This window comes from Sciurus carolinensis, chromosome 3 (genome assembly GCF_902686445.1).
Source record: "Sciurus carolinensis chromosome 3, mSciCar1.2, whole genome shotgun sequence".
Taxonomy (NCBI): Eukaryota; Metazoa; Chordata; class Mammalia; order Rodentia; family Sciuridae; genus Sciurus; species Sciurus carolinensis.
Genome location: NC_062215.1, coordinates 67,558,407 through 67,586,167, shown reverse-complemented (window position 1 = coordinate 67,586,167; position 27,761 = coordinate 67,558,407). Strand labels below are relative to the sequence as shown.

General features: G+C 47.6%; 1 protein-coding gene across 3 annotated transcripts in view; it reads left to right on the top strand.

Moving 5' to 3' along the window:
* Positions 1 to 27,761, top strand: part of Asic2 (acid sensing ion channel subunit 2) — a 1,061,026-nt gene that overhangs the window by 792,702 nt on the left and 240,563 nt on the right. For 2 of the 3 annotated variants that reach the window (XM_047547494.1, XM_047547492.1), the window contains exon 1: positions 13,086 to 14,948. The exons of the other annotated variant lie outside the window; for it this stretch is intronic. In XM_047547494.1, the coding sequence (XP_047403450.1) occupies positions 14,241 to 14,948 (708 nt within the window). In that variant the 5' untranslated portion in view covers positions 13,086 to 14,240. Of the gene's footprint in view, positions 1 to 13,085; positions 14,949 to 27,761 lie in introns of those variants that run through there. 3 annotated transcript variants of the gene reach the window in all.

Here is a 27,761-nt window from a genome sequence, read left to right as displayed (position 1 = left end):
TTATTCAAAAAATATTTACTGAGTGCTTACTGTATGCCAAGCTCTGTGCTTAATGTGTCACATATGTTGTTTCATTTCATCATTATGCTAACCCTGCAAGGCAGGTATTATTATCTCCATTTTTCAAGTGAGGAAATTAAGACTCAGAGAGTTTCAATAACCTTCTCCAGTCCCCCAGCCCACCCACCGCTGACTTGTGATGACGCAAGGAGGAGGGAGTGATTAATCCTGTTTGCAGAAACAGGGAAAGATTTCAAGAGGGGCACATTGAGCAGGGTCTCAAAAAAATGAGTGGAAGTTCACCAAGCCAAAAAGAATGAGGATCCCATCTGGACCTCAAGTTCAAACTCAGGAAGTTGAAAAAATGTGATGTGTACTTAAGCGGGGAAAACATTGCTGAAGGAAGGGTTTGTGGGGTTGGAAGTTGCCTGAGAGGTCAGTGGGGAAGATGGGATGAGAGTGAGGAGGGACCTCCTTATAAGTTAGACTTTCTCATAACTTCCTGGAATTTTTTCAAGTAGAATGTAGATATAGATACGCACATAGCACACCAGGGCAAATGGCAGGGCCGCGAACCTGTACAGTCCCTGGAGCTCCTGCTGTCCCAAGCCTATCTTGCCATCCCCAGAGCTGAGAGCATTGATATCCATGCTCCCTGTAACCCATTGTGTGACACTGCACAGGCCATGGATCTTTGCAGTGAAGAGTCATTGCAGAGTCTCAAGCAGAGCGATGACGTCAATGGAATGGTGGAGGGGTACGGGGTTGGAGAGGAGGGAACCTAAGGCAAGGAGCCTGTGAGGAGCTGTAATAGCAGGGTATCAGGTGAACTGTAGACCACAGGAACTGAGCTCAGGAGGCGGCCACGAGAGCCCATTGCAGGCATGCGCTGGAGGATTTAGGAGGTAGCATCAACCAGCGGTGACAGGTGGAATGGTGACCGGTGAGGGCTTCGCTGAGGATAATTCCAAGACTTCTAGATAAAAAAGGAACTTAGAATTCATGACCAAAATACCTCCTCCTATGGATGAAATTCCAGTTGAAAATGTAGGACTATTTTGTCAATACTTCACAAAGCAGCGCAGACATATCACTGTATCAATCAGCGAGTGGGCGTGCCAAAGGGAAAAAGAAAACCTTTGCAAGGGAAGTCTGCGTGGAGGTCATAGACAAACTGCCTGATGAGACCTTCTGATATTTGTCAACTCCATAAGTCGGAATTCTGCTGTCACTTACTGCATGAGACTCCCAAGCACTACAGAATAATACACCAAAATGTTTCTGATAGAGTCAGGAAAGGTAGAACTGATTTCTCAAATAGAATTCCATTTCCCCTTTATTGTTTCTTCCTGCAGGGAAAAAAAATGTGGAAAAAATGGTCTTTCATTGTTTTTAGTTTAAGAAACAGAAGCGAGAGAAGCATTTAAATGCCACAAAGCTCCCCATTTTACAATGACTAGACACTCAAAGCATAACCCAACTTACAACAATGTAAACATTCTGGATTTTAAGCTGTGAATTGAATAGCTGCTTAGCCATCAAAAATATGACTGTAGATAGTGGAAGAGGCTGAGGGGGAGGTGGGAGGGATGAAAAAGAGAAGAACCATTGTTATGGTTTGGATGTGAGGTGTCCCCCCAAAAGCTCACATGTGAGACAATGAAAGAAGGTTTGAAGGAGAAATGGTTGGGTTATAGCCTTAACCTAATCAGTGAATTAATCCCTGACAGGATTAACTGAGTGGTAACTGGAGGAAGGTAGGGTGTAGCTGTAGGAAGTGGTTCATTTGGGGCATGGCTATGGGGTATATATTTTATATCTGGAGAGTGGAGTCTCTCTCTACTTTCTGATCATCACGTGAGCTGCTTCCTTCCACCATGATGTCCTGCCTTACCTCGAGCCCTGAGGAATGAAGTCTGCTGTCTATGGATGGAGAACTCTGAAACCATGAGCCCTCAAATAAACTTTTCCTCTTCTACAGTTGTGCTGGTCAGGCTACTTAGTCACAGCAGTGAAAAAAGCTGACTAAAACAACCAAGGAATGAAAGTGACCAAATTATGCTCTGTGCATGTATGAATGTACCACAAAGAATTCCACTTGCATGTATAACTATAATGCACCAATTTTAAAAAATTAATAGGAAGAAGACCAATAGAGTAGAGGTAGAGGTTTGGGGGAGAGAAGTAGTACTGAGACTGGAATAGAGCAAATTATGGTATATGAATTCATGAATATATCAAAATGGATCCCCCAATTATTTGAAAAGAGTGCACTAATAAAAACATTAATATATATTAATATATATTAATATGACCATAGGGAAACTTTTGTCCACCATGATGTCTGAAACAACAGAATGAGATAGTGAAACCTTTGTTATTTAGACCCTCCCCCACAAAGAAATGACATTTTTGTAAGGAGCCAAGGTTTCCAAGTGTTAAGGATTTATGTATTCCTTTAAGCACAACTTTCTCCTTTTTAATGGAACCATTCAACTGAAACTCCTTCTGAAATACATCCCATCCTTTCCCACCTCCATGTGTGGATTAGATAGAACAAAATATAATCTTAATGGTTCAAGGTCATCCTTATGAGTTTCAACTATTGTTTTGGGCAAAAGACTGAGGATTATTTGAAAGGTGTAGAGTTTGCCATGACATTTAATGGCATCTATTTTTAGTCCTTTTCTCTGTTTTTGTAGTGGTTTTGTCCTCTATTGTCAGGTTTCGACTGTACATGCAGACTATCAGTCCTCTCGAGTCTTAAACCTACCTTTTTCTTCCCCCTAATTCATATTATTCCTAGTCTACTGAGATACTGGAAAACAAATAACGAAGCATGTTATCAGGATGGTACATAAAGCAAGAGGAAGTAGGCTCCAGTAAGAGAAAAGGGTTTGCTCATTCTTAAGCCACACTATGGTAGCTTCAGTGTCATGTCATGCAAGGGTTGGGGAGGATTTGACATCAGGAAAACCTGAGTTGGACGTTAATAAATCACTTTGTATCTCTCCAGTTCAGACTCCTCCTTCATGGAAACAGACATAATAACAACAGCTTCATTAGTGTTACTGTAGGGATTGAGACAATTTGTGCAAAGCTCCTAGCACCATGCCTGCCACAACACTATCCTCTGTGAATCAAAGCTATCATTAATTATTATGGAATTTGTGATGTACATCTTGAATACTCCACATCTCCCTGCACTGCCTCAAAACAGGAAAGAAGAATATTATGCAAGTTAAGACCACAGAGAATTCAAACCAGAGTTCAAGATGGAAGTGCAATTGTAATCGGGGAAAATGCTCAGACCCTTCCTGTTGGTTGAGGTCCAACCAGGGTCAAGGGCACAAAATCAGATCACCCAGCCAAGATTCATTCACAAGTCACTAAGGTCTCCAGGCAGGGACTGGGAACAGATGAGAGAGACACAGTAAGTAGAAAGGACAGGAAAACCATGACCTCAGAGGTAGCCTCATCCAAATACCTCTCCCTTGTTGGGGAGAGTTCAGCTACTGACTTGGTCTGAGTTATGGGTCACTCTGTGGTCCCAGTGACTCACTGGGATTTGAGTCGGATTGAGGCAGATGGTATTCCTGTTGGAGCCTGGTAATAAAGAGGGATTTAGGAACCAGAAGCCAGAACAGAACACACTGGAACACACACGGGTCAGGTTGAGTGACTTCAGCCACATGTGTGACTTGCTTCCCTTGGTTGATGGGCAGTGCTGGATTAGAGAGGATGGTCAGGGGTGCCAATGCCCCAAAGTTCCACTGATGCCACTTAACAGAGACAGGAACCCCTTTCTGACTCCGGTTTACCTTCCCAAGCTTGGTGCTGGTATGCTTGCTTGCGTTTTGTTTATTTGCATAAAATCTAAATAACTTTACCAAAGGACCTATTTCTGACCATTGTTCATGTTGGAAGAAATGTTTCTCTGCAGTAGTAGTCAGGGGCCGTGTGCTCTTTGGACTCAGGTCTTTTCATTTCCTTGGTATTTTTTATATTTGAAGCAAAGCATTGGCATCCTGATGGTGTTCTTTTGCAAAAAAATGACACCGTTTTCCAATGACAGAGCATCACTGTCTCATTTGTCCGGCCATCTCCCTGCTGTTAAGTGTGTGCACTATGACGAAAGGCCCCACTGTAAACACCTTTGCAGCTTCTCTTTACTTTTCCGTTATTTCCTAAGGGAATCTTCCAGGGTGTATGGAATTGCCAGCTTGAAGGGTACGAGCTGCTTTGTGGCTCTTGTGACTCACCAAGTTTATGAACTTGCCTTTAGAACTTCAAGAATTTTCAGAAAACTGTTTTGATTCTAATGTTATGTGTTAGTGCTGTAGGCTGCTGAGAAATATTGAGTGGGGAAACTTAAGCGCTGTCGGGCTAAGGAAATATTGATTAGAAAGGAGAGAGCAAGGCTGAGCCTGGGAGGGAGAGAGGGATTGAAGGAGGGAGGGAGGGAGACAAAGGAAGCAGGGTTGGAACCCCTCGGTTTACAAAGATGAGTATCTATCTAGTGGCTACATGGTGGCTCTCAGTGTGCAATGTCATTTGCAAGTCCAAAGAGGGAACATCTTGTATGTCCTTCTCTAACTTACTGACACTAACCTGGCAACTGACCCTTGGGTGCTTCCCTAAACCCCGCTAACAAAGAGTTTTTCTACACCAGCAGTCTCACACCAACACTGGGAAGTGTGAAGCTCCACATCCAGGGCAGATCCCCAGAGCCCAGGGTCTGGTCTCAGCAAATCTGCTTCCACTTCCTCCAACTCCTCCTCCCATAAGGGTTTCTGTAAAACTCTGAAGTATCCTGCCACTCACTTTGTCTTTTCTCTTTTCTTAACTCCTGGGTTTGTGCTTTTCCAACACTCTTCATGACTCTGGCAAAGTGACTTCACCTCTCTGGGTTTTCTTTCCTTCCCCTGGAAGATGAGGCTGATCTCTGTGCCTGACCCTAGTTAAGCGCTCAGTGAATGGTAGAGTTATGTGATTATGGCTGTCATGGTTTCCGCATCGAGCAACAGAGAAGGAAATTGGTAAGACAAACCTTCCACAGCGTCAGCTGTAAAATGGGGGTGATGTCAGCCACCTGAGGGGCTGTTGGGCAGAATCATCCTGTGGTGCACAGAATACATCCGTATTCTGTTTCCTTCCTGCCCTCCCCTGTTGTCCCCACTCCGGCCCTCCCCTTCTCAGCTCTTCTTCTGTTTGGATAATCGCACAGGTCCACACCACTGCAGAAGAGCCCACTAAATCCTCCTTTCTGCTCTTCCTGTGGGTGGACAGAAAAATAAACTAGGAGCAGAGAACCCTGGGGCAAAGACTTGGCCAGGTCTCTTAGAAGGGGAGGAGAGTAAACCAACCGCCTGAGACAGGGCTAGCTGCGGCAAGGAGGAGGAAAAGTAGCCTAAATAGAACTTCTGACAAATCAACTGACCTTAAATCTCCAAGCCAAGGCAGAGGGTCGGTCTGCAAGACAGATTCAGGACTGATGAGTTAGTGCTCCCCGAAGCAAAGGTGAGAGCCAGAGCAAGATTGTCATGATCAAAAGGAGCAAGGGGACAGTCAAGCAATGGTGGATAAAATGCCTAATTGTACCTAGGGTTTTATATTTTATTAAATTCTATTTTCACCGCCTGCCTTTTCATAATATGAGTGGGTGGTTACTGCTGGAGAGGGTTATTATGCTTAACTATTTTAACGAGAGCTTTGTTATGTGTGTGGAAGAACAAATTGGGTAGAAAAGTGTGCAAGGCTCCATTTCTCTGCTAACTTTACAGCCATGGCCAAGGTTATAACCAAGTCTCAGGTATTTAAGTTTAAATGCAGAAGAAAGTTGTGCTAGGCAAGGGGTGCCGGGGGAGGGGACATAGTGATTATTGAAGTGGCCTGAACTTAGAAGCCAGATGTCACAGGTTAACAAGACGTCACTGGGAACTCAAAAGCCCATGTCAGGAGGAGGAGCAGGACATTGTGAATGTGGATGGTGTGGACAAAAAGGACTCAGCATCCTCAACGTGGGGAAGGCAGGGCGGTGCTGGTGTTGCCTCTGCCTGATTCGGGTCCTGACTCAAACGGTGACCTTAGGGGCAGAGGTCACACAATTCTCAAAGAGTTGGGGGAAGAAAATAAATACAAATGGAAAAATTCAGTGGAAACCAGAGAAATTATATGGCAAAGGTTCTCGGACAATGAAGGGAGATCCGCTGATCAGGACCCTCACTGAGCTTGTGGCTGGTGGAGCATTCATCAATCTTTATTAGAACTACCCGTTAATATTTCATTACTATTTAATATTAGATTTACTGTTCTCTTCCCCCACTAGACTGAAAGCTGAGGCAGGGACATCTGAGCAGATGCTGTATTCTCAGTGCCAAGGACAATGCCCGACATCCTTCGGGTGCTCAATAAATATTCACTACAGACATTACTTTCAGCTAATTACAACCAAGTTAATTAGGACCTTGTACTCTAGAGCCAAACTACTTTTTGTATCCCAGCCACTGAATGGCGAAGTTGTATACAACTTCCTCCTGTAAAAAAGAGCTATAATGGTTGTACATACCTCAGAGGTTTCTGTGAGGATTAACTGAGTTAATTCATGTTCATTGAGCACAGTACCTGACACCTGGTCCATCAATGTCAGTCACCCAATATCTTTATTATCATCATCATCACCATCATCATTACTCTTAGATCAACTTCCCAGAAATCAGATGACAGTCACTAAACTCCATGCCTCAGTTTCCTCTTCTAAGTTCAACTGCATGATCATTGAGTTCATGTTTGGCCCTGGTGCCTTCTGGTTCTCTCCACTTCTGATTTTATCCACTCTGCATATTAATTACAGAAACTTCTGAATCCCAAGTTCCCTTCCTCAACCAATCCATGTTCAAAACACCTTCCTCAAAAAATAAGAGCTGTGTGCTCAGGGGACTGAATTGTGTGTGTGTGTGTGTGTGTGTGTGTGTGTGTGTGAGTCATGATGAGTCAAAGGAAAACATGACCAGAAAGTTAGGTTCATGTAAATGCATCATATCATGCACTTCAGAAGCAAACAGATATATCTTTGCATTGCCTGCTGTTTGAGATTATCCACATGAGAGCTTTTATCCATTAGCGCATCTAGCACAGAGTTAAAGGGAAAATCTGATAATAAAATGGCAAGCTCTGTGTACCACCTTGTCAAAGAACCCACTGTCCTTTTTGGATGGGAGAGCAGGATAATGTGAAATGAAAAGTTGAGGAAAATAACAGAAGTTGGAATGAGGTGCCAGAGGAAGGAAACCATAAAATCACTGAAAATACAGAAAAAAAGACTGGAGAACATGAAAAGTAATTACTCTAGTCAATGGCAGTCACTGAAGGTAAACTTGTATGTAAAAAATGGGGGACAGGTTAAGATTTTTTTATACATATGAATATTCATAAAATTTCTCCAAAAGATAACACAAGAAATGGATGATGTCAGTTGCCTTCAGGAAGGAAAAAATGGGTGGCCGGGGATGTGTATGTGAACTTTTTACTGGATGTTCTTTTGCGTTTTTGAACCATGTGAATATGTTACCAATTGCTAAATGAATTTTAAAAAAAAATCATCTCAGAAGTCGAGCAGAGAATGAGTCAGAAGTAGGGACCTGAATTCTGGTCCTGCCTTTATCAGTATCAACCAGTGTGATAGATAGCAAGCTTCTCTCTCCGGCCCTGGACTTCCTAGCCTGAAGTGAAGGGATTCAGTTAGTTTCCACCTTGCAGGCTTCTCCTTAAATAGGGAAGCACATGTTTTAACCAAGCTACTTCCAGTCTCATGTCCTAGGAGCCTATCATCCCCTCTATTCCAGACTGGGTCCTTTCATCCTGGGGTCCTCCTTCTGGTGGCCATGGGCTTTCATTTGACCTCTGAAGCCTGAGACTTGCTAGTGATGGAAGGGTGGTATCTGAAAGCTTAAAAATAAAGATGACTGAAAGGGAAAAAAAATTCTGATGAGTGTAAGAAAGAGCCCAGAAGAGCCTGGTGCAGTGGCACATGCCTGCAATCCTAGCAACTCAGGAGGCTGAGGCAGGAGGATCATAAGTTCAAAGCCAGTCTCAGCAACTCAGTGAGGGCCTAAGCAACTCAGCAAGACCCTGCCTTAAAAATAAAACCTAAAAAGGGCTGGGGATGTTGCTCAGTGGTTAAGACCCCTGGGTTCAATCCCTGGTACCAAAAAAAAGAAAAAAGAAAAAAGAAAAAAAGAAAAGAAAAACCAAAACGAAAAAGAAAGCACCCAGAAGAAGAGAGAACCAGAAGAGGCTGTGTGCGAAGAAAACCATGGAGTGGGGAGACAGCAGCAGAACCGCTGAAGCACATTGGAAGGAAAAGTTTAGCAGCAACTGCAGTCAGAGTGGAGGAGTCCTCCCTGCTTTCTGTCCACCAGCACGAGAACCTCCATCATGACTACCGGGGGACCCGAGGCACTAGCCACCTCAAGGGCCCCAAGGCCACCAGGAGCATGGGCTAAGAAGGTGTCAAAGAAGACTACTAGGCTTCTAGCACAGGCGGGGAGAGGAGAAAGGGTAGGGAAAGAAGAGAAGGGGAAAAGAAGAATGGAGGGAGGTAGAGTCACAGAAAGCCAGGGACAGTATAGAAAAAAAAAAAAAAAAGACAAAGTGAGAGAAGAAAAAGAGAGATTCAAGTTCACAAATAGAGCCACAAAAGTCCAGGTGCCCCATATTATCAACAAAACTCTAATACTGAAAGTAGGGTTCGCTGGCGACTGTGGATGTGGCTCAGTGGTAGAGTGCTTGCCCAGCATGCATGAGGCCCTGGGTTCAAATTCCCAGCACCACCACATACCTAAAAAAAAAAAAAAAAAAAAAAAAAGGTAGCTCTTACTGTCATCACCATTAGCAGCATAATCTCGTGCACACAACCTTATTAGCAGGGATGCCAAGAACCTATCCTATTGACCTGTCTTGCCACCTACTACCGCCATAAAATCCCAGAGGTAAGAAGAGCCTAAGACCAGAGACAGGAAAAGTCAGATTCAGATTGAGAGCGCTGGGTCTGTAGACTCACACCCTGCATGGATGAAGGACCACAGTCTAAGGATGTTGGCATCTGTGATCCCGTTCCAAGAGCAGAATCTACAGGAGAAGCCACTGTAGGAACTGGTGACATTTAACCCGGAGAAGAAAAGACTGGCTTGCAGACCTTGCTTGGTAGGTAGTCTGCAGGAGCCCCATCATCCCTGAAGGACAAAGTATCTGAAGAGTTCCTGTAGCAAAAGAGAGATCAAGCTTATTTTGTGTGGCTCCCCAGGAATAAATTAGGAGGAAGTAGAGAAATGCACATTTGGATGGAAGGAAGAAGCTTTAAACAAGGCAAGATGTTGTTTGCTGAGAAGAGGTACTGAAGGGATTCCTGAAGCAGGCAGGCAGCAGGATTAAGTGACACCTCAGATACTGTCCATTTCTCATTGGGGATAAACAGGAACATTGAGGGCTTCAGCAAAACCTGATCAAGCCAACAAAGGTGCCAGCTCCTAAAATAGTATTATAAAAACAGAAAATCACGTTAACTAGATCTGACCTTCCCCTCCCTTGCAAACCCTCATTTTATGGAAGAAAAGAGCTAATCACTTGTGGCAGTGGTCACAGCCCAGAATATGCATTGACTGCCCAGAAGATCTTTCTGCTGCTGCACACCAACATCACACAGAATACCAGGGTGCCAGGTATGGAGCAGCAGATGTTATAGAGATAAACAAGCAAAGGAAATGTTTCTTAAAAGCTTATTGTTGGGAAATCACAATGCTAAGTTCCAGTTTCTTGGAAGAGAGGTTATGTGGGTCGGCTTATGTGCTACCTTGTAAATTTGTTTTTCTGACCAGGGAAGTTCACCAGGATGGGAAGGCTAACTCACATGAGTCAATGTTTGAGTGCACACGGATGGAGCCCGGCTACCCGAATTGAAAGCCTGCTCTCCTGTTTAGAAGCTGTGTGGTTTCCAGGGAGTTACTTTACCTCTCTGTGGTAAGGGTTTCTCTTCTTTAGAGAAAACAATAGTATTTATCTATTAGAAGTGTTTTGAGGAGTAAGCACTTAGAACATTCATGACATTTGTTTTTAATACAAAACACTTTGAATGAACACTAGCACTTAGGAAGGTATTCATTTATTATAATATCATTATTAACATTATTATTATTATTTCTTGTAATACTGTTGAAAAAGGCATGATGGAGGGAGTATGGACTTTGAAATGACATACAACTGGATTCAAATCCTGCACATTAAGCCTTTGGTTCAACAATAGCAAGATAAAAGGTCTAAATTCCTTCCACCTGCAGGATTGGAATGAGAAATGAGAAATAATATGCACCCATTTCTATACTTGGCATATAGTACTTGTTCAAGAAACTCTCTTTTTCCCTCTTCCCCTGTACTAGTGTGTCTTGTCAATGCACAAACACTGCTTGGAGATAAGGACATACATGCAAAGGAGATGTAGGCCTGTCCTCAAAGGACTCGTGGTCTGTAAGAAAGCCCTGGATGCACATGATGACAAAGTACTGTGACAAGGACTGTCATGGAAGTACCAATATGAAGGGTTCTAGGGTCATAGGGAAAGAAGGTCCAGGCCAAGTTCATCTGGGAGAATCGAGGAAATCGCTGTCTAGGAGGCAATGCTTGGGCTGGGAATGCTGCGTTGGTCAAGGTATCAGTGGAGAAGAGCCGGGACCTTTTAGGCAGCACAGAGAACGTGCCATGAAGAGAGCCACCAGGCTTTGCTTGGGATCACTAGCCACCCTGCGTCTCTTTCTGATTTCTGTGCCACAACCCCTTGGGGCATAAGCAGTCTACCTTCCCCACCCTGATGAAGCTGCCCTATCTGCAGAATTCACAGGAAAACCCATGGCACATAAGACACTCAGCCAATCCCAAGTAGCATGTATACATTTCCAGGGGGAAATTGCCAGGGAAGATAAAGCAAACCCCAGTTGAACAAGTCAGAAACGTGGTATGTTTTAAATGCTTTTAATAAAATGGAGCTTCATGCTACTCCAGAAGTAACCCCACCTTGGCCAGAACATGGGTCACTCTGGCATTTCTGGGATGGAGCTCTGGGTCCCGACTAGGAACACTGGAGTATGAGCTTTTGTCAGAGCCCCAATGCAGCTGGCAACCGCAGACCCTTCCTGCCAAAACTAGCACAGACATCTTCAAGGACCCAAATCCAAAGCTGCAGTAGTTTCTTCCCTAGGAGAATGAGCAGGGAGGGCCCCCAGGTGTGTGTGATCATATGTAGTGTGTGTATGTATGCAGTGCATGTGTGTTTGTATGAGTGTATATATATTGTGTGTACATGTGTGCTTGTGTATGTATGTGTTATATGTAATGTATGGTTGTATACAGGCATATGTGTACATATGTAGTGTGTATATAGTGCTATGTGCACATGTGTTCCTGTGCTTGTCATGTTTCTATTGTGTGTGTGTGTACATTGTGTGTAGTGCATATAGCAGGCATGCCTACATGTATGTAGAATGTGTTGGTATATATATGCACTGCTGAGGGGCTTGGAAGTCCTCTTCTGCAGAGTCAGGATTCAGAGTTGCCACCGGAAGGAAGACCTTCCAGGACAGCAAGGAGCTTAAGCCCACCCTGGTACTTTGTCCCTCCTACTGGGAAACCTGCTGCTCATTTGACAGTTCTGCCTGAACTACCCCTAATTCATCATCATAATGTGAGTGAAAATCCTCTCTGTGTCCAAATATTTCAGTCCCCGACTCTCCTGTCCCCAAAGGACAAAACTTTGGCCCCTCTTCCACTAGGGTGCCCTCCCACTCAGAATCCCTCCTAGGTGTCTCACCATCAAATGTAGTCTCTGGGAAATGTCTGGAAAACTCTAAGGGAGCAGTGGGGCTAAACCTGATACCTGTCTCCATAAGCCTCAGTGAGTCAATAACAGAAAATACAGGCAGGATCCTACCATGCACTCTCCACAGCCAGACAGCCACAGGAACAAGATCCTAGTCCTGTTCTCAAGGTCCTGGTCCAGAGAATGAAAGTCATAAGGCTCTGTGGGACACTAGGAAGTGCCAGGGAACCTGGGTGCTGAATCCAGCTCCATCATTTCCAGCTGTGTGACCTTAGGCAGGTATTTGGCCTCCCTGATCTCACCTGTGAAATGGAGCCAACACTACAATGCATACCTCATTCAATGTCTCAAGCAAGCTAAAGCAGAATGTTAAAAATACTGAATCAAAGATCCAAAAGTGTCCAGGAGTTAGTGGAATACCCTAGGCTCCAACAGGAGTTGGGGGGGGGGGGCACCATCAACCAACAGTGGGCTCTAAGATTCCATCCACGGGGATGAGATGGAGTCTCCCATTGCTCCCCTCCTGGGAGATTTGTGCTTTACTAACCAGCTAGGACAAGAGAAGGGGCAAGGATGCTCATGCAGAGTTCCCGAGACCTTCTCAAAGGGGCAGGCTATCCCACTAAGCCCAACCTGCGCAGAAACTACTCCCTGCACTTCAACACACGTACTCTTTTAAATGTCCCCCAACACGTGAGCATGCACAAAACACACCAACCAGGCCTGGCATCCAGAAGCCAAACTGATGCACGCACACACAGTACATGCTTCGGGTTGTAGACTACCCTACACACACTGCACTCTCTAGCAGCCACACTACACGGCTTGCAAACACGATTTTCACACTCGATAGTTTCACAGAAATAGGCATTTCACCCGTACACAAGGCACATCCTACCCACACTCACTGCATGATACCACTGCTCAAATGCCCTCACTGTACAGTCACGCTCTCTCTCCCGTTCATCTCACACTTATTTGCACAAGGCTGCGCATAAACACACTTTGACACTACTCTACATCTCTTCTACCAGCCCGCACACCCGGGGCCCATCCGTGCAGTGCATCCCCCACGCGGCCAACTCCAGCAAGAGGCATCCCGCTTGGTGTGCAGCGGCCACAGTGGCCAGGAATTAAAATGCAGTGAGGAGGAGCCGGGGCGCGTCAGCACGGCGTCTCCAGGAGCGCACAGCGCTCGCCACCGCCGCACCCCGCCCGCCCGAGCCGCGGGGCCAGCGAGCGGAGGAGCAGGTGCTCGGAGCCCAGCCGCGCCAGCGTCGCGCGGCCGCTGCCCAAGTTCGCCCGGGGCCCAAGGAGGGCCGGGCAACCAGGAGAGGAGCTCAACGACTGCAACCGCGGACTTGGAGTCTCGAGAGGAGAAGGGCTCATAGAGCAAGGAGTCCGGGTCACTCCCGGGAGGTGTTACCGGGGCTCCGCAGTTCCCGGCTCCCGCTGGGGCAGGGAAGAGAAGAGACAGGGAACAGCGAAGCTGGGCTTTTCTGGAGACACGAGGCACCCCTGAGAGTGGCGCCCAGGGGAGAAGCGACACTCTCCTCTGACCAGCAGCCTTGAAGGGACTCGGCAGCGAGCAGCTTCCCGCAGAAGCCTTCTTCCTTGAGAAGAAGCCCCCAGCCCCAGGCGAGGGCGGGCACATCGCAGAGCTCAAGCGCAGGACTTGGGGAAGCCTTATCGGGTTCCGGCCAAACGCAGCCGGCAGCAGTGAGAAGGAAGGGTCCTGGAGAGAAGGGAACGAGGTAGCAGCGGCGACCACTCACCCCAGTACACACCCACCCCACCCGCCCAGCCAAGAGCCGCGGTGCGCCTCTGGGGGCGCTCGTTCCTTGGCGCCTTCTCTCCTGTGTCCCAGCACCGCTGGGCTACCGGCCAGGCTGGTGGGGTCCTTGGGGATGTCCAAATCAGGCATGGTTGCCGAGTGGTCCCTTTCCCAGGATCAGCGTAAAAGCTGGGGTTAAGCGGGGCAGGGGGGACTCAGCGCAGGGTCCCCCGAGGTCCAGAACGAGTGGAGGCGGAAGCAGCGCCCGGGGACTGGAGAGGAGGCTCCCAGTGGGGACCCTCCAGAGGTAGTGCCCGGTGTCTGACATCCTTCAGGAAGACAAGGAAAGCCTGGGAGGCTCTCGGGAGAGGCCAGTACCAGGGGCGGCGGGCCGAGGCGGCGCTCAGTCCCGGGCGGGCGCCCGCGGAGGCGGCGGCGGCGGCGCCGGGCGGGCATGCCGCGCCACCGGAGCTCCTTTCGGGCGCACGCTTCCCTGGCGCGGGCTGCGCGCGGCTGCTGCTGCTTCCACTGCTGCTGCGGACTCCCATGGCGGCTCCGCCCGGCCGGGGCCGCCGCTGCCGCCAGCCGCGGGCTGAATGAATGAGCCGGAGCGGCGGAGCCGGGCTGCCCGCGGCCGCGCTCCCCGGCCCGGGACGCTTCCGCATGGCCCGCGAGCAGCCGGCGCCCGCGGCGGTGGCGGCGGCCGGGCAGCCCGGGGGTGGTAGGGGCAGCGAGCGGACGCTGCAGGGGCCAGGGGTCGCCCGCAGGGGGCGGCCGTCTCTGAGCCGCACTAAACTGCACGGGCTGCGGCACATGTGCGCCGGGCGCACGGCGTCAGGGGGCTCCTTCCAGCGGCGGGCGCTCTGGGTACTGGCCTTCTGTACGTCCCTCGGCTTGCTGCTGTCCTGGTCTTCGAACCGCCTTCTCTACTGGCTCAGCTTCCCGTCACACACGCGGGTGCACCGGGAGTGGAGCCGCCAGCTGCCCTTCCCCGCCGTCACTGTGTGCAACAACAACCCGCTGCGCTTCCCGCGCCTCTCCAAGGGGGACCTCTACTACGCCGGTCACTGGCTCGGGCTACTGCTGCCCAACCGCACCGCGCGCCCGCTGGTCAGCGAGCTGCTGAGGGGCGACGAGCCGCGCCGCCAGTGGTTCCGCAAGCTGGCTGACTTCCGCCTCTTCCTGCCGCCGCGCCACTTTGAGGGCATCAGCGCCGCCTTCATGGACCGCCTGGGCCACCAGCTTGAGGACATGCTGCTTTCCTGCAAGTACCGAGGCGAGCTCTGCGGCCCGCACAACTTCTCCTCTGTGAGTTGCCTTGCGCGCGAAATGCCCCCCTCTCCAAGCCCCACTTCCCAGTGGTCCCGATGCCCGCAAGTGGGCCCTCTGGACTTCAAGCTCCTTTTGGTGTCTTCACTCTAGGATGTCAATGTACATCCCACCCTCGTGTTGCCAGTCTTCTCCTCCAGGTTGTGGGAACTTGGCTTAACTGTAGGAGTCACCTCACCCCAGTTGCAACTCCTCTATCCTGGCACCCCTCCTTCCAGTATCTGCCCCGGAACTCCTCTCTGTACTAGTAATGGTATGGTCTGAGGATACTGGTTCCCCTTCTCCCTGGCCTCATCTCCAAGTCCACGGGACTCTCCAACCACTGCTGTGTTTGGGGTGTAGGGATGTCTTAAATATGGACTTGTTGTCTTTGGGAAAACCAATAGTAAGCTTTTCAAAAATGGGCCATCAGGAGAATCACACAGAGTCCCTAAGTAAGCTTAGGATCCTAAGCAGCTTATGGTTTCATAGTTAACAAAACACTCTGATTCTAGGAGGAAACTCCCAGAATACGAACCAACACTAACGCTATAGCCAGTTTGGTGGGGAAAGAAGCAGCACCCTTTTGCTTATTGTAAGAGAGCTGCAGTGTTGATGGGCTGGGTTCTACACCTGCACTCCTCCTCCCATACTGTGTAAATGTGGCTCTTCCGGTCTGGAGGAATGCCCTGCACTTGGGAAAGCAGAGTGACAGGGATGTGGATGCAAACAGCCGGGTCCAGGAGAAGCTGTGCTCAAGGTTTGTAAGCCATTTGCTGTGCTGGTTCCCCCTGCTGTGGTCTGGATAACGCAGCTGTTGGACAGAAGGTATCTGCCTTGTGCAATCTGCCTTGGAGGAGTTTTGGTGCCAGGCCTCAGTGTGGTGCAAGCCTGTCCGGCCATTCATGTGTAAATGCCCCTTAGGTGGGATTGGGCTTTTCTATAGTGCAGGGAAGTTTGGTGTGTGTCTATTCATAGTGCTCTGGTGGTGATTTTGCTAGCTCTGATTCATTACTCCTAATGGTCTCATCTCTGACAAAGCTTTTTCTGGGATGGCAAAGAGATGCCATGGTTTCAACAGGTGTTGGCATGATGCTGGCCAGGCCAGGTCTCTGATTGGCTGATTGGTTTATTCCTTGTCTAGGATGATACCCCCATCTTTTTGGAGTCTTGTCCTATTGACTTTGCTTTAAACTAGTGTATAGAGTAACCCCAAATTATCCATTCCTAAAATATTCCTTGTTTTCTGGGCTTTTAAGCTGGCCTTTGAAGATTATCTACCTGGTGTCTCCCTGCCTTGGCAAGCAGGAAATACTGTTAGCATATGCTTCTAAAGGACTTCTTCCAGAACTTCAAGCACAATACTGAGTTCCATAAAGGTGAAGAAATGAGAATAGCTATCCCTTGTTGCCTGTTGTTCTTTGACTGACCTCTACTTAGCTGCCATTAGAGTTAGATTGAAGTTCAAGGTTACATTCAAGTATCATCAGCTCCAAGTGATACAACAGAGTCTATCGAATGCAACTGTAACATTTGACAATTGCTTTAGGAAGTATGTGAAATTGAACAGCAGTATTCACTTTTGATATTACCACTGTCCTGAGTTAGCAAGGAGTTTTATTCCCATTTTTAAAATGAGAGAAATGGGACTCTGCAGAGCTAGCTGCCTAGTGCCTACAGCCTGCAAGTTCAAAGTCTAACTTTGTACACCACTAAATGCATCACCCAGGAGCCGCGGGTAACCCTTCCTCTCTCACCCTGGGCCTATCTTCTATCTGAGGACCTCTGTGTAGGACTCTTGTTCTACTCTCACTCCAAGTCCTGTTCCTCCTAGGAGCTTTGAGAGTAGAAAGTGAAGTCACCCTAGGTGGTCCAAGTGGTCAGAACCTTGGCCACACATTACCAGGGCCTAACCCACCTCTGCATGCTGAGGACACAGTACTTCAGGAGCCACTGACTTCAACCTCTGCAGCAAGTGTGGTCATGAGTTAAGGAGTTGAAGAGAATAGGATCCTTTGGGACAAACCCTTCTCTTACCTCCCTGTGTCCTTCCTCTCTGCATCTGAAGAATTTGTCAGCCACACCCACCCAAGAAAAGGTATTACTATCATCCCCAAAGGTCTGTGTGCCTACTGCCTCAAACTGACCCCTAGCAGCTTCTCACGATGGCCCTGGCCTGGGAGTTCCCAGCCCCTGAACAAGTCTTGCTGTAGGTTTTCCCATGGGTCTCAGAATGAAAGATTTCACCCCTCTGTCTGTAGAAGCCAGAAACCTTTTCAGGGGCGCCCTTGAGATTGAGAGTAGGCCCATCAGGAACATTTTCCTCCAATCTCACTGTTGTGCCTCAAGCCATTGCCATCCTTGATGGAGTGACACAATAGTGCAATGGCTAAGAGCATGAACTCTCAGGCTGTGCTCACTGCCCTCAAATCCTGATTCCACCTTTACTGTGTGCCCTTTGGCAAGTGACTTCATCTCTCTGTTCTTTAGTTTCCTAATCCATCTAGTGGAGATAATAATACATATATACCAGACTCTGAGGCTTCTTTTGCTTTGGAGCTTTTCCTAACCACCCTCACCCCTAACCCACCATCAAGCACCTGGTGCCTTCCCCATCTTTGACCCTCTCCTCCCCTATTTAGGTGTGGTCTCACATGTGTGCAGGTCATCATTCCTATTGAACTGTGTTTCTTCTCCCTTCAGACCAGGACAGGAATCATATCAGATTTCCCTGCTTTCTTCCAGCACCCAGCACCGAGCCTTACACATAGTAGGTGCCAGGAAAGTCCTGGGGAATTAATACTTTCACTAAGTACCCCTAAGATGTCCTGTCATCCTGGGTCCCCTGAGCCAAGACTCACTTAATTCCTCCAGGGAATTAATTCCTCCTGGTATACCTGGGAATACTTGGTTCTCATTGGAAATGAGGCTTCTATTTTGTGGACTTCTATTCCTTTTAGGAATGGATTTTTATGCCTTTTAGGGATGGAGTGTTTCTGTTCCTTTTAGGGATGGAGGAGTGGGGAGCAGGGTGCCAAGCATTTGCCAGATACCTGTGAGCCCCAAGTCCTGTGAGAACTAGTGCAACAGGTGAGGGGTGGGGTCCCAGGTGGGAACTTCGGGAGATGATTGCGTTGTCCCCAAGTCAGCCCTGTGGTCAGGAAATATACCCCTCAGGGGAGAGAAGTAGATTGCTGAGGAGCATCTGTTGGGTATTCTCCAGGCCCACTCATTGCAACCAGGCAAGGGTTAAATGCTCAGCAGTCAGCTAAACCAGGTCCTGCTTCTGAACGCCTGTGCTGTTCTCCTAGCGTCAGGTGTGGACTTCGGCTCTACACACTCTGGTCCTTCTGGCTTTCCTGGAGGTGGAGGAAAGCAGCCTTCCCTGTAAACTGGGCAGGAAGCAGAACTGTGAGGTTAAGCTCTCTGGGCATTGGGGCCTCAAAAGAGAAACTGAGGTGTTGGGAACAGAGGCCAGTTCAAGATCCTCTGCAAGCCCAAGGAGCAGTGGCCCTCTTGGCTGATGGCATGCTGCAGGGAGAGTGTCAGGCACACCCTGGCTTGGGGCATTGGCACTGCTTCTTCCTAGCTGTGTGTCTTGGGCAGATACCTTGCTTTCTGAGCCTCTGGTAATAAGTCCTGAAAACTGGGATAAAGATACTATTCGCAGTGACTGGCACAAGTCTGAACAGCAGTGGGGTGCCGGGTACTCAAGACCCATTGTCACAGCATGAATAAAGAGCTCGGCACAGTGTCTTGGCATCTGGCAGCAGCAGCTGTTAATTATCAATAGAGTTATCTTATCTTCCCGTGACCTGAGTGGAGGTATGTGCTCATTTCCTAGCTTGGTCATTGCTTTAACCAGTATCCATTTTGAGTGCCAATGATACTCTGTATTTGCTCTGTATTTGCTTCTGGGAATATAACATTAAATCAGGCTTGGTATGTGCCCTCCAGGAACTTGCAGGGTCGTTGAGGAAAGAACTATGTATGAGAAGCCAAGAGTGTGCAGAGATGCTGTGTGGCTCAGAACAGTATTCACATCAGATTGGGGACCTCTGATGGCTTCCTGGAGAGGTGACATCTGAGCTGAATCTTGAGAGATGAGTAGGAGTTCCAAGGTAGAGAAGGGGACAAAGGGGACTTCAGAGGGAAGGGATAGTATATGCAAATGAGAGAGTACAGCGGCATGAAACAAGGGCCTAGAAGGCCCTGACGCTAGTTCCAAGTAGCTCAAGGGAGGGGCTAGACGTGCTGAGTGGGCAGAGTTGAAGGTCATGATGCAGTAGTAGGATGGGTGGGTACCTGGTGGCCCAACTAAAGTTTTGAACTTTGCAGCAGCAACTCTGACTTGTGTCAGTGCTGGCTGGTAGAGTGTGAGGGGAAATTCACTTGCGTCCCCACCCCCAGCCTCTACCCGCATCCTACTCCCTCAGGGACTACCCTCCCTGTACGTATCCCCATTTCCTACCCCTCTTTGCAGGAGATAACCTTGAGTTCTGGTTTTGGACTCTTCATATGTACTGAAAGCCAAGAAAACAGCATTTGGTTTTATCACATTTTGCCATATCAAGCAAGCTGGCTGCTATGAGCCAGCAACAGAAAACAAGAAATCATTGCAGTAACATATTGTTTAAAATCAGCAAATTCTGTTGAAATGAGGCTAGGCCAGGCAGTCTAGTGGTTGTAAGGGTGTATAGATTTAGGGAGTCAAAAAAAAAAAAAAAAAACTTTTGCCTGTAGACAAAGAATAAGTGAGCTAACACATATAAAGTGCTTAGACACATTTCTGGCACCAAGTAGAAATGCAATGATGTGAGCCATATCCATTCTTGTTACTTGCAGTGAGCATTGTGAGTGAAGGTCAAAGGCATAACACAGTGGGCAGCCGCAACATGCCAGACCCTGGCTGGAGATGTTTCATGTCATCTCCATCCTCACCACCCTGAAAGGTTGCATGATAATCCATATTTCCATATTTTACAGCTGAAGGACCTGCAGCCCTGTGAGCTATAAACTGCCTAAATCATAGAGCAGCAGGTGGAAACTGGGAGTCGAACCTGAGTCCTCAGGACTGCAAGGATGCATGCTCTTCATGCAGCCAGACAAGGAAGGAGCAGTGCTGGGGAGAGCAGGGGGTGTTCTGGCCAGTCCAGGCCAGCTTCAACTTGGCTCTGTCCAGCTGTGTGACTTTGGCCTCTGCAATAATAGAACAGGAGCCAAATGACCAATGAGACTGGGCAGAAAAGTTCTGCACTCAAGTGGCAACAGGGGAGAAGAAGGCTTAAATACTGCAGATGGCTCGAGCTTCTCAGCCAACCATTTCTTTTCTTTACAGAACTGAAACAGTGATTAAGGGGGAAATGTACAAGTTATTGAAGTGCTGGAGACAGGACGGTGATTAAATAGACATTTATACAAGGGACACGAAAAGACCTATACCAGTTATTTGACTTGAGGGAAATTAGTTTAGGGAATCAAATGTAAACCCTGCTCAGGTCTGCAGATATCCAAATTGACCAATGTCAAGCTGATTCTGATAGTGGCTATTTGGGGGCCACTGTGGCCAGTCATGAAATCATCAATCAGATGCCTGCCCAATTGAAAAGGACTGGAGGAATAGCCAGGCCATTAGCTTGGTGTGACGGTTGCTTTCATTCTCCTAAGTGATTTACTTGGATCAGTTACTCAGATTCAATCAACCAGTGCTCATTAAGTGCCTACTGTGTGCCTGGCCCTGACCCACAAAGATGGCCATAAATCTGATTGTTTCTGGCAAAGAGACCCACAAAGGTCAATGTGCTTCATCAGATGGGTGGGGCTAAAAGGAGCTGTCTGTCATACAAGGAGTGGGGCAGGGTTTGTATTGGGCACAGTTTCACCACAATCACATTCGTCTTTACCAGAATCAAATCAGTGTCATGGAAGCCACTGTACAGATGAGGAAACCAAGACTCAGGGAAGATACAAAGTCATACAACTGAGAGGCAGCACAGTCAGGGTTCAGCCAAAAATGTGTGCTGAACACAGCTGGTGTTCTTTTCTATGACTTCTCTCTGGCAACACTCAGACCTGCTCCTAAGGACAGATCCTCTAAGTGTCACTCATAGCCTCTCGAAACTTCACCTGGACTTTCTTTGGCTACATGTGTCTGTGGACCCCAGAAGTCATCCTGAGTTCCAAAGCCTGCAACCCTGAGAAGGAAAAGCAGTTCTTAAGAGACAGGATCAATAATGAACTTGTGTTTTCCTGCTCTGACAGCCAAACACAGTTGTAGATCTATGGCAGGGAATCTACCCTGGAGTTGAGAGAAACTTTAAATTATGCCACAATCTGAACTGAATTACCATTTTTGTTCTTTCAAGGACACTGATAACTTGAAGACCTGGGAAAGGCAATGTTGCCAAATTGAGATCCAGCTCAGGCCCATGCTAACAAATAGATGACTCACTCGTAATTGGAACATGAATTGTTGGTAAAACAAATAGAGGCTGCTAACGGACTGGGGAAGTTTGTTCTCCTGAGCATGTCAAATATCTCCCCTGACACCATTGTTTATACTATTAATTTGCTTAGTAAATTGTTTCCTCCGATTCCACACACATTTATTGAGCTCCTACTCTCTGCCCAGCACTTTTACATTCATTATTTTATTTCAACCTGACAATACTGGACAGGAGAGGAAAGTCTCCTTTTCTCTCTGATATAGATAAGGAAACCAAGGCACAGAGCAGGTTGGTATCTTGCCCAAGATCATAGAGAGAAGCGCTGATCTTAGGGTTCCAAAGTCAAGGTTGTTTGCACCGCATTGAAGTTGCAGCTTTGGCCAGACAAACCTGCATTTCTCATCCACAGTCTTGATTTATGATGCCTGAAGTGGAAGTTATAATTACACGTTCCTATCTCGTTTCATCCTGGTGGCAATGGTAGGTGTTTATTGCCCTCTACTGACTGCCTGACTCCAGAGAGGGGAGTGACTTGCCCAGGGTCACACAGCAAGGGGAATGGAAGAATAGCCAGAATTTGAATTCAGGTTGCCTAAGGCACCATATACCCCTAGCTCCTCTATTCTTGGTGAGAATAGGTTTGAGGGGATTTTCTTAGGGAAAGTGACAGGTGTGTGAGCGCCTCGCTCTGCACTGAGAGGGTCTGGTAACAACTGGTGTCGAGGCACCATCCTGAATCTGTCCAGAGGCCCCTCTTTCCCTTCCCCTCAGACAGGTCTGTTCCAGTGCATTCCAAATGGCTGGAGGTGACTGGGGAACCTGCAGGTAGACATGATTCTCCAACTGCAGCATGGCCAGGTGCCTAGACCCCTTCCTAGTAGGGGCAGGGACTGACATTTGCATTTCTAACAGGTTCCTGGGGGATATTGATGCTGCTGGTCTATGGATCACACTTTGGCAGACAGGCTGTGGGTTCCTGGAATCTCCCTGAAAGCTGAGAAGGAAGAACCTGCACAGCTTTCAATCATGTCTGATTCACTGGGTCTGTAAGAGCGTATGTAGGATGGGCATCCTACAGGCAAGGAAGAAAGGGAGCCTGAGGAGGGGTACTGGGCTGCCCAGGGAACCCAGGAAGATATGCAATAGCAGATGCATCATTGTTCCAGGGCAGTCCCTGCTACCCCAGAGCAGGGCATCAGTCAAATCAAAGTGCAAAGGCCCTTGGTAGGCTGAATAATGGCTCCTTAAAGATGGCCATGCCTTAGCCCTAGATGAGTCCTACGAATATGTTGCCTTTGCAGATGGAATTAAATGAAGGGTTTTTGAGATGGGGAGATTACCCTGGATTATCTCTGTGGGCCCAGTGCAATCAAGGGTCCTTCTAACTGAGGAGTCAGTAGAGTCAGAATGAGAAGAGATGGAACCATGGATATAGAAGTCAGGGAATCAGAGAGAGATTTGAAGACACTGCACTGATGGTTTTGGAAATGGAAGAAGTGGCCACAAGTCAAGGAGTGGGGGCTGCCCCTAGAAGCTGAAAAGGCAGGGAAATCACTTCTGCCCTGAAGCCTCCAGAAAGAACATATCCCTGCCCATGCCTTGGTTAGAGCCCGTAAGACTCATTTTGACTCCAGACACAGACGAGTAAATTTGTGTTGTTTGAAGCAAGTAGGATTTGTGCTGATTTGTTATAGCAGCAGTAGGAAACAAATACAGGCTTTGTTTGTTTCTGATGTATGAAATATTTTCCATTCTGGACCTGAATCCACATAATGAATTAGGCTGGGTGGTTTTGGAGCAGGGTCTGCCCAAAATCAAGGAAATAAAAGGAATTTGGACCCCAGAAATTTGTAAAGAAGACCACCAGGAGTGGGGCACAAAGGTTTCTCAGGAGTTAGACTGACTCAAATTCAAATCCAGCTCTGCCAGGTGTTAAGGGGATGGCGGTTGGAGGCCACTTACCACCATCAAGACACCAGTTCCTCATTTGTAAAACGTAGATGGTTCCTTCCTTGTAGGATCATTGTGAAATTTAAGTACAATATATTAATCCTTTAAAAGATTATTTACGGAGAGCCAGCCATGGGCTAATGTCAGTGGATAAAAGTTAAGTATAAATACAGAAAGTGTCCCTACTCTCTTGCACATAAAAGCATGGCACAAATATACAGGTGCTAGATAACTGGAATCTGTCACTAATGTCACATCATTCTTATCACCAAGGCCCTGGAGGAAAAGGCTTCCACATGTTGTCACAATTCTAGCCAGGAAGCATTACGAGGTTTTCTCATCACACCTCTCTGGGTGGGGCTGAGCCTTTTAGCGTTCCTTCCCCTTTAGCACCCTGACCAAAATTAAAAATCAGAGAGGGAGATCAAGTTGCCCAAGGTCACACTGCAAGTCACTGGAGAGCTTGAGGCAGGCTCTGGGCATATTTGGGTTTAAGCCTAGAGATGATCGTTTCTAACGCAGCAGAATCAGTCTTTTCCTCTGAACTCTCTTCTGCCAATATATGTATTCTGGCCATCCCCTTCTGATTCTGATGGCATATCTGATCTGAAAGTTGTTGATACTCTGATCTCTGGAAGTGAAGGGTTTAATCTTCTCTTGGAACCCCTCCCAACGAAAATTATTTTCCCACTTTGAAATGGCACGGGCATCCACTGTGAACTCACATCCATAAATCTGAGCCGACTGCTCAGGAAAGCAGATGAGGTTTGATTCTGCTTCTCAGCACAGTCTCACAGAGCAAATTATGGAAAGAATTTGATTTATAGAAGCACCTCAAAGGCTCTGGAGTGAGACGCGTGTTTATTCACTTTATTACCATTTATTTTACACTATCTCTTTATGCTCCCTGCACATGGATTTGAAAGACTATTTGGATAGATGCTTGTGGTCTGCAGATTGCACGGCCCTGTCGAGGCACATGGCTCTCTTTGTTGAGGCTGCCAAGAACTCAGGTTGGGGGATCTTTGTGCCGGTGTTGGGGGAAAAGTCCAGCCCATGTCAAGAAGGCTGAGAGGCTCTGGCCCAGCTCCGCCTGCACTTCCCAACTCCATATCTGTGTGATGCACATCCAGCTGCAACCCCAGGATGCGTGCAGGCAGGCTTGATTTAAGATTCAAATATCTCAGAGCAGCTGGGGATATTTAACATCGCAATAATTACATTACATTTTTGACGGTACATGGAGTGAGAGCCCTTTTTGTTGTTGAATATTCCATGAGCATCAAATATTTTAACCAGCCACGGAAACATGACTCCATTTTTCACATCCAAGTAGTTTCATTTTTAAAATTCTGGCTGAGGACGGCATCTCAGGCTTTCATCTGTTACCCTGTCTTTGGAAGGGCAAGAGCGATGTCCCTCCGCTGCGAGGGAGGAACTCATCTGGGTGGGCCGTGATTCTGAGGGAAGAAGGAAATGGTGCAGGAGTCCGTAGGCACCCTGGTCTGCCGGGACTGATGGTGTCCACGTGCCCAAAGTGACATCACTGACAGATAATGTCCGTGGGGTCAGCAAAGGACTCTACCGTGGCAATTGTGGCAATTTATGTGGAAACAGTGGATCCCAGGAGTTGGGATGGGGAGAGAGAGGGTAGAGGAAGAACTACTATGCACCCAGCTCTGTGCTGCACATTTGCTGACCTCTTTATTCCTCAGAACATATGCCGAGGCTAATTCCTATTGTACCCATTTTACAGATGAGGAAACCAAGACTTCTTTGTTCCTTACTTCCACACCCCATGCGGACCCTATCATGTTTCAAGACTCTTGAGCAGCCAACGAGGCAGGAAGGTGCCACTTACCTTGGCTGATCTCCCCACTCCCACTCTCCTAAAATCAAGGGTTCATGGTCCTGGGCTACAGACAAGTCACTTGTCTCTTTTCAGGGTATTTTCCAACTTCCATGCACTTGCTCAGGCTGCTGCCTTCCCCTGGAGGCCCTGATCCTCCATCTGCCTCTCCCACCCTGTCTGTTTTAGATGCTGGGTACTGAGATAGGCTCAGTATATGCCCAGGAGGCCACATGCAATCTGATAATGGGCTGCCTGAGGAGGGGCCTGGAGGAGCTGAGGTGCTGGGAGGGAGTCCTGCCTCTTCGCACCCTTATCTGTGTTTTGAATTTTTTAAAACCACACATGTGTATGAATTACAACAAATAAAACAAAACAAAAATGCTATTTTTAAGAATCCCATCCCTTCTGTGGTTATCTCAGGCCGCTCCTCCCTAGAATTCTGTAAAGTAAAGACGTGTTTTCCAGTCTTTGGACTCCCCGCCTTGTCTCTGCCCCTCCTAGGCTCCTCTCCTCTCCTGCCCTGGTTCGTTCCCCCTTATCAACTTCTATCTCCTTGAGGCTAAACACCATGTCTGGCTCTGTCCTGTGGTTGCCCCAGCCCCTAAAGCTCTTGCAGGTCACAGTTTCCCTGTCTACATAATGAATTGTTGAATCAGGTAAAAAGATTGGTACCCACAGAATATTTGTGGATTCAGTCGGTGGTTCATTCATTCATTCCATAAAGCATTACAGAGCCCCCGCGTGTGCCTGGGGCCTTCTGCTGGATACAGGATCCAGGAGGATAAATCGAGCCCTTCCTGGCAGAGTTCACATGCTAGAGATGGGCTTTCCAAGTCTCCCTGAAAATCAGAATCATTGGGAGGACTTGTTAAAATTCTCTAGCCCCAACCCAGAACTCCCGAGTCCAGATTAGAGGGGAGCGGCCCAGTCATTATTTTTAACATGTACCCCCCAACCCCATGATTGAGGATTTTTAAAAAATTGCATATAGGAAAGTGAATTGGGCCAAAAATATGCAAGTAAACAAATAAATGAGCCAGGATATTTCCATACTAAAAATCGCTATGAAAACAAAAACTTAAGGGCATGGGCTAGACAGTGGCAGGGTACAACAGGGAGCAGGGAGGTCTGGATTCTCAGGGGGAGTGACATCTTCACTGAGACCTGTAAGATGAGAAGGGGAAGCCACACAGGGATCTGGGGAATGGCAAAGGGAAAGTCCCTGCGTGGGGGAACAGCTGCCTCCTTCCCCTCAGCACTGGAAACTTCAGCTCCAGGCGCTCAGTCCCTTGTTCTTTGTACTGTGGGTACATCTGGCTCCTTCCAAAACGGAGCTCACCCACACAGCATGAGAGAACAACATGATTCTAGCAGTTCTGGAAATATTGACCCAAAGAATGCTAATGTGATGGAGCCTTAGGTCCTTAGGCTGAACTCTCCTCTAAAAAATAACTCCAAGGGAGTGGAAAAAAACTGCTGCCTGAAGAATCCAATTGTAGATCCCCAAGGGCAGCTCGGTGGGACTGACTTAGCCAGGAATACCACATCCTGGTTATTTAGCACCAGGTTCCTCTGCTGATGAATCTTCATGAGACCAAAGGCCTAAAAAAGGTTCGGTCAGGATGGCTGGTTGCCCACCATGAAATCAGACCCTTCCCTGGTTTTGTGTTTTGCAGAGAATATACAAATCTTTCACTTCTGTTCACCTTCCTGGTAACCAAGTGACCTAGAAAAGCAAACAGCAATGCTTCCATTTCACAGATGGAGCAACTGAGGCTTGGAGAAGGGAACTGACTTGTCCAAGGTTACTCAACTGGTGCAGCAGCCAGGATGGTTCTGTGTCTTACTCTAATACTTTCCTGGCTCATGATGTTGATTTGCTACTGAGAGTCTAAATCTCTGCCCTTCTCCAAGTTTCAATGTCAGTGTCACCTCCTAGGGGATGTCTTCTCTGATCTCAATGGAGGGCATTGTGAAACCTGGCCAGGGAGCTGAAATCCTTGGCTAGGAGGCCCATAAGAGTGCCTGGATTATCCACAAGCAGACATTCTCAAACTTCAACAACAACGTTTATATTTATGAGAATCAACTGGGAATGTTGCAAAAATGCAGATACTGGTTCAATGTGCAGTGTCTGTCAGACAAGCCCCCAAACGACTCCAGTGGCCGCTGATGCATGGACCACATTTTATGTGGCAACAGTTTCCAAAGCCAGAGTAGAAAGGACCTGGCTAAGAGGAGTAGAAGCACCTCTGACAGCCCCAGGGTGCTTATCAATCCTGACAATGTACTCCGTGTTGCAATGACTCATTTTGGGGGGAAAGTATAAGGTGGGTCCACCTTATCCTGAACAGTGCCATGAGAAGCACAGCCACTTCTCCCAGCCTAGACTTTCAGGAAGCTGCTGCTTAGAAATGCAGACCACGCAGCACTTGTTAAGTTCCTGTTAAGGGTAACTCTTTCCTTTGTCTTTATACGACACTGAAATGACTGGTCATTTAGAAACCAGTGAATACAGAAATAGCAACGGAGTCACATATCTCCAAAATGAATCCCCTGCAAACA